The sequence below is a fragment of the Cebus imitator genome, unplaced genomic scaffold, assembly GCF_001604975.1.
Source record: "Cebus imitator isolate Cc_AM_T3 unplaced genomic scaffold, Cebus_imitator-1.0 Scaffold38, whole genome shotgun sequence".
Classification (NCBI taxonomy): Eukaryota; Metazoa; Chordata; class Mammalia; order Primates; family Cebidae; genus Cebus; species Cebus imitator.
This window is the reverse complement of record NW_016107353.1, coordinates 10,434,872-10,446,063: the sequence shown is the minus strand read 5'-3', so window position 1 is coordinate 10,446,063 and position 11,192 is coordinate 10,434,872. Positions and strand designations below refer to the sequence as shown.

At 42.2% G+C, this 11,192-nt stretch overlaps 1 protein-coding gene across 3 annotated transcripts in view; it reads right to left on the bottom strand.

Moving 5' to 3' along the window:
• The window catches only part of LOC108301928 (zinc finger protein 675), a 79,187-nt gene that overhangs the window by 51,191 nt on the left and 16,804 nt on the right, over positions 1-11,192 (bottom strand). The window contains exons 5-6 of one of the 3 annotated variants that reach the window (XM_037737408.1): positions 7,192-8,853; positions 5,738-6,771 (exon numbers count right to left, since the gene is read on the bottom strand). In XM_037737408.1, coding sequence (XP_037593336.1) covers positions 6,626-6,771; positions 7,192-8,853 — 1,808 coding nt within the window. In that variant the 3' untranslated portion in view covers positions 5,738-6,625. Of the gene's footprint in view, positions 1-5,737; positions 8,854-11,192 lie in introns of those variants that run through there. The other 2 variants (XM_017525299.2, XM_037737407.1) reach the window with 2 other exon arrangements.

The following is an 11,192-nucleotide window of genomic DNA, read 5'->3' as shown; positions in this document are numbered from 1 at the left end:
AAAAAAGAAAGTACAATTAGCAAAAAAAAAAAAAAAAAAGAAAAAGAAAAAAAGAAAAAAGAAAGTACAATTAGCAAAAAATAATACTAATTTAAAAAAATTTTTTTTTTTTTTTAAAAGATGCGGTTTCACCATGATGGCCAGGCTGGTTTTGAACTCCTGACCTCAGGTAATCCACCCACTTAAGCCTCCTAAAGTGCTAGGATTACAGGTGTGAGCCACCGCGCCTGGCTAATACTACTAATTTTAACTAATTTTTTTGGATGGGTGGGGAAGGGGGTAAAATTAAATTTTTTCTCACTATTAACACAGGATATTTCTCTGAACACCTACCTCATGCATCACTCAATATTATAAATAAACCACAAAGAGCCTTTCCACTTACATTTTCATGTCCTTTCTCTTCCATTAAAAAAGTCATAAATAATGCCCACCTATTAACAAAGTATCTCTCATATTTTTGATGCTGCAACAATTAGTCACATGCTTTCAGATGTGAATACAATAGGAATGAAGAAAGAGCATGAATAATTTGAGTTAAATTATACATTATTCAGTTTTTATAATATCTTTTTTTCAAAAAAAAGTATACTTTGAATGTAAGTATAACTGCAAAAATGTTCTATTTCTTTTGTTATATACAGATAATTTATTTACCAACTTTAGTTTTAGATTCTTTTCTATACACAGCAATTTGATTTAGTGTAATGTCTGACGTGTCAATGCCTGAAATATTTCTACTATGAATTCTCTAATATTTACATGGAATTCATTTTGGATTAAATTTTAATTTACTGCACCTGCAAAAATATATTTTAGTATGAACCCTCTAATGTGTTCTAAGCTGTGGTTTTTTAAAAAAGTTTTTCCAAATTTATTATATTTGCAGGATTTTTCTCCAATATAAAATTCCTTACGTTGAACAAAGTTTAAGCAGAGGTTTCCTCTAGTACAAAATGTGTACAATGAGATCTGTGACACAAGTAAGGCACTACAACCCTGTCTTTTTTTTTTGAGATGGAGTCTCCCTGTCACCAGGCTGGAGGGCACTGGCATGATCGTGGCTCACTGTAACCTCCGTCTCCCGGGTTCAAGTGATTCTCCTGCCTCAGCCTCCCGAGTGGCTGGGATTAACAGGGGTGTGCCACCACACCAGGCTAATTTTTTGTATTCTTAGTAGAAATGGGGTTTCACCATGTTAGTCAGGATGGTCTCAATCTCCTGACCTCCTGATCCACCTGCCTTAGCCTTCCAAAGTGCTGGGATTACAGGCATGAGCCACCACACCTGGCCTACAACCCACTTTATGTTCACAATGTGTGTCTTCAAAGTGAATACTCTTCACTTTAGAGGCATATATTATTTTCTGAAAGATTTTCGACAGTAATTGTATGTATAATGCTTTTATTAAGTATGAACTCTGGCCAGGTGCAGTGGCTCACACCTGTAATCCAAGCACATTGGGAGGCTGAGGCAGGTGGATCATGAGGTCAAGAGATCTAGACCAACCCGGCCAACATAGTGAAACCCTGTCTCTACCAAAAATACAAAAATTAGCTGGGCGTGATGGTATGTGCCTATAGTCTCATCTACTCAGGAGGCTGAGGCAGAAGAATTGCTTGAACCTGGGGGGCGGAGGTTGTAGTTAGCTGAGACTGTACCACTATGCTCCAGCCTGATGACAGAGCAAGGCTCTGTCTCAAAAAAGAATAATCATAATAAAAAGTATGAACTCTCTGATGTTGAGATGTGAGCAGATATTAATGGCTTTTTCACATTCCGTATATTTGAATTTTTTGTTTCAAGTACAATTGATTTCCTGTGCAGTAAGGTGTGAGCATTGGTTAAAAATTTTGCCACATTCTTCACACCTGTAGGTTGCTTTTTTTTGTATGAATTATCTTATGTACAATCCTGACAACCTTTAAAGGCTTTGTTACATTATTCACATTTCTAAGATTTCTCACCAGCATAATTTCTTTTATGTTTAGAAAACTTTGAGGTGTTGTCAAAAATCACTCTTACATCTTTTAGGTGTGGCAAATGCCTCAGTCTATCCAGAAAAAGTATTCAGGAGATACTGATATCCCACCCAAGTTTATTTTCCATTTTTCTCCTGGGCTGCATCCTAGGAGACAGTGGCTCAGTTCAGGCCTTGGACCTTGCTTGGCGCTTACCTGTGTACACGCTGTTCATCAGGAGGCCGCTTGGTTAGTTAAGTCCTGAAGGTGAGGAATTTTGAAATGGCTTTTCAAAAGCTGGGCTAATTTTATTCCTTCTAAGTGGGTGGAAGAATGGAGACGATCAACCAAGGCTTCTCCTGGGGTGCGGGGCAGAAAAATTCAGGACTCTGGGAGAATCCACCAATCATCTTGATCTTTGTTGGCCTGGAGGTTTGTAGCTTGCTCTTCCTCTGGGGAGTAGACAGAGCAATCTGGCAGGCTGGAAGGTAGGAAGGAGATGGCTGGCAGTAAAGTTAATCGGATAACTGGGAGTGTAGCTGCTTTGCAGGCTGCAGAATCTGCCTTTTAGTTCCCCCAGGCGACAGTTGTGTTTTGTTTCTGGTGTCCACTGAATTACAGCCACCTGTTGCGGGAGCCAAATGGACTCAAGCAGGGCTAGAATTTCTTTTGTTTTTGATAGTCTTTCCAGGGCGGGCGCGGTGGCTCACGCCTATAATCCCAGCACTTTGGGAGGCTGAGACGGGTGGATCACGAGGTCAAGAGATCGAGACCATCCTGGTCAACATGGTGAAACCCCGTCTCTACTAAAAATACAAAAATTAGCTGGGCATGGTGGTGCACGCCTGTAGTCCCAGCTACTTGGGAGGCTGAGGCAAGAGAATTGCTTGAACCCAGGAGACAGAGGTTGCGGTGAGCCGAGATCGCGCCATTGCACTCCAGCCTGGGTAACAAGAGCGAAACTCTGTCTCAAAAAAATAAAAATAAAAAAATAAAAAGATAGTCTTTCCAGCTGAGGTGAGTAGCCCATGCTCCTGATGGCTCCCTGAACAGGTACAGTAGCAAAGGCATATCAGCTGTTGGTGTAGATGTTGATGTGTTTGTTCTTACCCCAACGGAAGGCCTGAGTGAGGCAACTAATTCAGCCTTTTGTGCAGAAGTTCCGGCTGGCAGAGCCTGGGCCCACAGTGTGTCTGTTTCTGTGGTGATGGCTGCACTGGCTTTTCGCACTCCTTGTTCAATGAAGCTGTAAATACGGTGGCATCTGTCTTTTCCAAAGTCATATCCTAGAGATCAGGTCAGCTGGTTTTTGTAGTTTCTAACAGCTCTTGGCAGTAATGGACAGGTACAGACAGGTTGGAGCAGGGAGTAGAGTGGCTGGGTTTAAGCACCTTGTGGGGGAGAGTCAGGTGAGGCTGATCCAACAGTAAACTCTGGCACTGCAATATACGAGTGTTTTGACATTCCTTTTCCGGGAGCTTCTCGCAGCAGGGACTGTACGGCATGGGGGACCGTAAGGGTCAGGTCCTGACCCAGAGTTAATCAGTTTCTTGGACTAGACAGGCAGTGGCTGCTACAGCCCGCAAACAACTAGGCCATCCAGAAGCTCCAGTCTCCTGGAAATGGATAGACTGACCCCCAACAGTAGCAGTAACCATGGGCTCCTGGGGGCCAAGAGAAAAGGGATCCCCAGCCCCATCAATCTGCTTCAAGATCTCTTGCTTCTGGAAGGGTGAGAACTTCCTCTCTGGCTTTTCTGGGCATTCATTTTTTCCAATATCTGAGTTATTTACAATATGCACATTGATTTTTTTTTTTTTGTAGGGGTGTTCTCTTTGCCCTCCCACAGGAATATTGAGACTTTGAGTCAGGTTTTCCCCCAGTATAACTTTTCTGTTTAGGATTATCTTGTTTAGCTTCCTGGATTGCGGCAACTATGATTTTTGCCTGCCTTTTTGATACTCTGACAGCTGCCTTTCAGTTGCCAGAGTAGCCAGTTTTTGTTTTTTCTTGGTCTCGATTGTCAATAAACCTTTTGAGCTATTTCCAGGAGTTGGGAAATGTTCATTCCAATGAATCCCTCAAGTTTTTCTAACTTTCTCCAAATATCAGGAGCTGCCTGGGCCACAAATGCCAAATTAATAGCATGGCTATTTTCGGGAGCCATTTGATCAAATGGAGTGTAAATTCGATAGGCCTCCTGGAGGCATTTCAAAAACACTCCAGATGACTCGTTGGGCCCCTGGACAACTTCAGTTGTCTTAGACAGATTCATGGGTTTCTGAGTGGCTCCTTCACTACCAGCAAGGAGATACTGGTGGAAATTGTCCAAAGCTCTACTTCCATCCGAGGTATCTGGGTCCCAGTCAGGCCAAGTAGAAGGAAAACTTTCCTCTAGGAGGTCTTGGGGTCCCTCCTCTGGCATACTGGCTGAACTAAGGAAAATCTTTCTGGCCTCCCTTCGAATACAGTCCCTTTTCTCAGATGTAAGAAGGGTCAGGAGAAGCTGTTGCCAATCATCCCAGTTGGGCCGGTTAGTCCAGAGTATGGACTCAATCAGTGAGGTTAGTACCTGAGGATTCTCAGAGAAAGGTGGGTTTTTGAGCCTTCCAGTTGTACAGGTCAGAAGTAGAAAAATGAACATAATCCAAAAATGGGACAGCTCACTCACTACCTGGTGGGGATGCTGCCTCCCTTAAGGGTAGGAGTGGGGCAGCCTCCTCTGGCCGAGGCTGCAGTTGGGAGGCAATAAATAGGTGGAGAACACAGGAGACGAGAAGACAGAAGGGAGCCCAGGGGAGCAGGAAGATTATAGGGTAGAGGCAAGGGAATAATAGAATTTTCCTCCTCCTCGGAAGGGGACAGAACAGGAGGAAGACAGGGAGCTGAGGGTTGGAGCAAAGGAGAAGTCAGGCTCAGCCAAGGAGGGGTCAGACCAGTCATTGGGGCATGGGGGTGTGACAATCTAGGCACCAACAACCTCTATGTGCCAGAAATTCCAGACTGTTGGATGTTTAGCACAATTTTCCCAGTAATTTCCCACAATTTTCCCACCTGATCTGTTTTTGACAGAAAAGACAGGACTAAGATGGCCAGCCCAAACGGCTAATGAGGTCTGCACTAAGGACCTTGAAAAAGTTGTCACCCAATCGTCTCGGGCAATAAGGATGATGGGACATACAAATTCAAACGCTAGAGACAAACAGGACAACAGACATGAGACATACAAATCCATGTTAGGAACAAAACAGGAAAACTGACAGTGAGGTAGATAAATTATTATGGCAGTTTATCAAGGACAAACAAGGGAGAGGGGGTCCTGTATTGGGATTACTCAGATGCCTACCTGGTTGCACCCTGTGCAGGAACTTAGGCACCTCTTGGCATGAACAGGTCGGTATAGGCCGGGCGTGGTGGCTCACGCCTGTAATCCCAGCACTCTGGGAGGCCGAGGCGGGTGGATCACATGAGGTCGGGAGTTCAAGACCGGCCTGACCAACATGGTGAAACCCCGTCTTTAAAACCCCTGATTTGGATCGGGCTTAGCCCGATGCTGTCTTTAAGCCGTATGAGGACACCACGGAACCGCAGGTTAGGGTCCACTTGGACTCCGTAGCTTTTGTCATGGAGCCATAAACTGGATTCTTAGACGCAAGCCTCTAAGGTCCCCACGCACTCACACATGCACACACACTCAGAAGTTATGAGTTTTGTACTTTTTTGTAAACCAGTCAGGATCCCAGAGAAATTTCCTTTTCCTCAGAAAGTTCTCAAAAAAATCAGTGAGGATCCTGGAGAAATTTCCCTTCCCTCAGAAATTTCTCACAGAACTGGGAACTCTGTCCTCCAGCATCCTGGAGTGTTGACAGAATCCTGAAAGGTGGCCCTCGTCAGGGCCAACGACCCTCCCTGGTCCAAACACAGAGTCAGGCTTGACTTACCTTTTCTGTGAACGAGGACACAGGACTCAGAAAAGAAGTTAGAGGGGTGAGTCAGTAGGCGATCTGATCTCCGGAGGATGGTGACCTATGGGGCTCCAGAACGTCTCAGGGGGTGCCTCCCCTATACTTCACCTCGGAGTGAAGTGCATCTGGGGACCTCGGAGCGAGTCCAGTCCATGCCCGGTGGCCATATCTTGCCAAGTGTTGTAACCCAGTGAGTTAAGAGAAAGCGCTACTCTCTGAGTTCTGATTGAGAGTCCTTTATTGCTGGCAACTGAGAGGCAGCTAACGCTTAAAAGTCTCTCCACCCTGAGGAAGGGGCTTGATTTCTTTGCATACCTAGCTTAGGATAGGGGAGGGGGAGCCTAGCTGAAGCATAATTTTACAGAAGCAGAACAAGCAAGTTAGTAGGAAGAGGCTGGTAACCAGGAGGCAGGAGGTTCCCATAGTTGCTGGTTACTAAGAGCATTTCCATATAATCATCAAGGGGGTTACCAGGGGGACTTTCTATACAATCAGCCTACAATAGCAGGTAGACTTGCCAAGCAGGATGTGGTTACATTGGTTACAGGTACTGAGAACAGCATGACCCAAACCTCAACAGTTCAAGGCTCTGAGTACATCATGACTCAGTAATGCACCTGTGAGGGCTGTGGCAGGGAGGGAGAAACTAAGCTGGAGCTTGTCAGGCTTATTTCTAAGATGGAGTCAGGTTAGTTCATTTCAGTAGGATTTCTCTCTGGTATGAATTCTCTTATGTGTAGTAAGGATTGAGGACTGGCTAAAAGCTTTGCCACATTCTTCACATTTGTAAGGTTTTTCTCCAGTATGAATTCTTTTATGTGTAGTAAGGTTTGAAAACCGGTTAAATGCTTTGCCACATTCTTCACATTTGTAGGATTTCTCTCTGGTATGAATTCTCTTATGTGTAGTAAGGATTGAGGACTGGTTGAAAGCTTTGCCACATTCTTCACATTTGTAGGGTTTCTCTCCAGTATGAATTCTTTTATGTGTAGTAAGGTTTGAGAACCAGTTAAAGGCTTTGCCACATTCTTCACATTTGTATGGTTTCTTTTCAGTATGAATATTCTTATGTTCACTAAGGCTTGAGGATTGTGTAAAAGCTTTGCCACATTCTTCACATTTGTAGGGTTTCTCTCCAGTATGAATGGTCTTATGTGCAGTAAGGTTTGAGCATTGTTTAAAAGCTTTGCCACATTCTTCACATTTGTAGGGTTTCTCTCCAGTATGAATTCTCCTATGTTTAATAAGAGTTGAGGACCAGTTATAAGCTTTGCCACATTCTTCACATTTGTAGGGTTTCTCTCCAGTATGAATTCTTTTATGTGTAGTAAGGTTTGAGGACCGGTTAAACGCTTTGCCACATTCTTCACATTTGTATGGTTTCTCTTCAGTATGAATATTCTTATGTTCAGTAAGAATTGAGGATTGTTTAAACGCTTTGCCACATTTTTCACATTGGTAGGGTTTCTCTCCACTATGAATGCTCTTATGTCTAGTAAGGTGTGAAGACTTGTTAAAAGCTTTGCCACATTCTTCACATTTGTAGAGTTTCTCTCCAGTATGAATTCTCTTATGGGCAGTAAGGGATGAAGAGTGTTTATAAGCTTTGCCACATTCTTCACATGTGTAGGGTATCTCTCCAGTATGAATTTTCTTATGTTCAGTAAGTTTTGAGGATCGGATAAAAGCTTTGCCACATTCCTCACATTTGTAGGGTTTCCTTCCAGTATGAATTTTCTTATGTTCAGTAAGCTTTGAGGATCGGTTAAAAGCTTTTCCACATTCTTCACATTTATAGGGTTTCTCACCAGTATGAATTTTTTTATGCGTGGTAAGGGCTGAGGAGTGTTTAAAAGCTTTGCCACACTCTTCACATTTGAAGAGTTTCTCTTCAGTATGAATTTTCTTATGTTCAGTAAGATTTGAGGATCGGTTAAAAGCTTTGCCACATTCTTCACATTTGTAGGGTATCTCTCCAGTATGAATTTTCTTATGTTCAGTAAGTTTTGAGGATCGGTTAAAAGCCTTGCCACATTCCTCACATTTGTAGGGTTGCTCTCCAGTATGAATGATTTTATGTTCAGTAAGTTTTGAGGATTGGTTAAAAGCTTTTCCACATTCTTCACATTTGTAGGGTTTCTCTCCTGTATGAATTGTCTGATGTGTAGTAAGGTGTGAGGACTGCCTAAAGGCTTTGCCACATTCTTCACATTTGTATGGTTTCTCTCCAGTATGAATTGTCTGATGTGTAGTAAGGTGGGAGGACTGCCTAAAGGCTTTGCCACATTCTCCGCATTTGTAGATCTTCTCTCCAGTATGAATTATCTTATGCCTAGTAAGGTGTGAGGACTGGTTGAAAGTTTTGCCACATTCCTTATATTTGTTGAGTTTCTCTCTGGTATGAATTATCTTATGTGTAGTAAGGGCTGAGGACTGGTTAAAGACTTTGCCACATTTTTCACATTTGTAGGATTTCTCTTCAATATGAATTCTTTTATGTTTAGTAAAGATTGAGGATCCATTAAAAACTTTTCCGCAGTCTTCACATTTGTAGAAATTTACTCTCGTATGGATTATTTTATGTTGAGTTAGGTTTGAAAACATGCAAAATGATTTGCCAAATTCTTTACATTTAAAAGTTTTTTTTCCAGTATGTCTTATCTTATGTCCACTTAGATTTGAAAATTTATGAAAGATTTTCATGTATTCATCACATTGAAATATTTTGCTCTGGGTAATTGGCAAACATTTGTTAAGTCCATTATAACCTCCTTTTTGCACTTTGCACTCATTCACACTCTTACTACATTTTCTTAACTGTAAATTCTCATGTTCACATTTTCCATATCTTTTCAGTGTCACTTTTTGAAAAGAATCTTTTATGTTCTGCTCTGGTGAAAAGTCTTGGGCAAAATGAGAGCAAATAACTGAAAGAAATAAAAATAACAAATTACTCCACTTGTTAAATGAATAAACTTTACAAATCCAATCTATATAATTATACAAATTACATAAGCAATATGGTACAGAAAAATGCCAAAGACCTTAATTTCCTTTCTTTTTTCTTTTTTTTTTTTTCCTGACATGGAGTCTTGCGCCCTGTTGCTTGGGCTGGAGGGCCGCAGTGCCATAGTGTGATCTCAGCTCACTGCAATCTCTGCCTGGGTTCAAGCAATTCTCCTGCCTCAGCCTCTTGAGTAGCTAGGAGTTCAGGCGTGCGCCACCACATGCAGATAATTTTTGTATTTTTAGTACAGATGGGATTTTACCATGTTGACCAGGCTGGTCTTGAACTCCTGACCTCCTGATTCACTCACCTCAGTTTCCCAAAGTGCTGGGATTACAGACATGAGTCACCGCACCTGGCCCAAAGTCCCTAATTTCTTAATAGAAATATAAGTGTAACAAAAACATACTGACCAAAATACATTTGTGGAAAATGTATAAATTAGTTATGTGCGCAATGACCCAGATGAGCACAATACAAAGAGTGACAGTGTAGGAATTCACTCAGGGTGGTGGCAAAAATAGTATAAGAAAAATGTCAAAGAAAGTTACAGAAAATAGTCTCAAACCTCTTTAGAAGGTCTAAGGGTTTTTTCTATAGTTCTTGGCTGAAGGTAGCCAGAGTCTCTTTGCAAGAGCCAGAGAGATTAGGGCACACATACAAAAGAATGTGGGTAGTTTACCTAACTAACTTGTTTACTCATATGCTCTTAAAGCTAACCTTTGAGCTAGATGGCCCTCTTGAGGGGAGGTCAACCACAGATGTTACCCATTAATGGTGTTTGCTTTGAGCAACAGAACCTGTCCTTTAACCTTTAACCTCTAGTGGTGTTGACTCAACCTTTGTCAATTAAACTTTACTGAATAAATTTGAGTCTCACTGGCAGCAGCTATCTCTTTACAGCACTCTCCAGGGAGTCTGTAAGCGGTTACAGACACTAGCCAAACTGGGAAAGCATAACATCTGTGTGTCAGGGTACTTTACTTATCCATCGCTGAGTGAGGGTCTGCAGGATAGACCACCAGAGGTGGTGATCCGAACAGTGCTGCCCAACGTGGGGTGACCCCAATAACCCATAGAAAAAAAATAAAATGTAGCTCTTTTTTCTCGCCCATAATACCTTTAAAAGTAAATTGCCAACTTCAATTATTTTGCAAATAGAGGCATGCCTGAAAGTGGATAATTTATTTATTGTTTTCTTTCTTTATTCTTTTTTATAGAGATGGGCTTTCTCCATGTTGGTCAGGCTGGTCTCAAACTCCCGACCTCACGTGATCCACCCACCTCAGCCTCCCAAAGTGCTGGGATTACAGGCGTGAGCCACCATGCCCAGCCGGAAGTGGATAATTTTTATTAAAGACAAAAGGTTGGCTGGGTGTGGTGGCTCATACCTATAAATACAGCATGCCTAGCCTTAAAATTTTTAAATTTGATTATAAACTATAGCCAAACATTCGTGAAAAAGAACAAAGAGGTATTATCTGGATTTCAAAATACATTAATAGCTAAAAAAACAAAAACAAGGTGGTACTGACAACAAAGACAGATAAATAGATAAAAAACCAGAATACACAGCCCAGAAATAAACTTTTCTATATGTGATTAAACAATCTTTTATGAAGTTGCCAGAAACACACAATAGAGAAAAGACAATGTGGCCGGGCGCGGTGGCTCAAGCCTGTAATCCCCACACTTTGGGAGGCCGAGGCAGGTGGATCACGAGGTCAAGAGATCGAGACCATCCTGGTCAACAAGGTGAAACCTCGTCTCTACTAAAAATAGAAAAATTAGCTGGTCATGATGGTGCATGCCTGTAGTCCCAGCTACTCGGGAGGCTGAGGCAGGAGAATTGCTTGAACCCAGGAGGTGGAGGTTGCGGTGAGCCAAGATCATGCCATTGCACTCCAGTCTGGGCAACAACAGCGAAACTCCATCTCAAAAAAAAAACAAACAAAAAAAAGAAAAGACAACGTTTTGAAAATATCATGTTGAAAACTGGATGTTAATAATGATAAAGCTGGATCCTTTCCTTGGATCATATACAAAAAACATTTAAAAATATTTAGAAATATAAAAATAGCCGGGCGCGGTGGCTCAAGCCTGTAATCCCAGCACTTTGGGAGGCCGAGGCGGGTGGATCACAAGTTCAAGAGATCGAGACCATCCTGGTCAACATGGTGAAACCCCGTCTCTACTAAAAATACAAAAAAAAATTAGCTGGGCATGGTGGCGCAAGCCTGTAATCCCAGCTACTCAGGA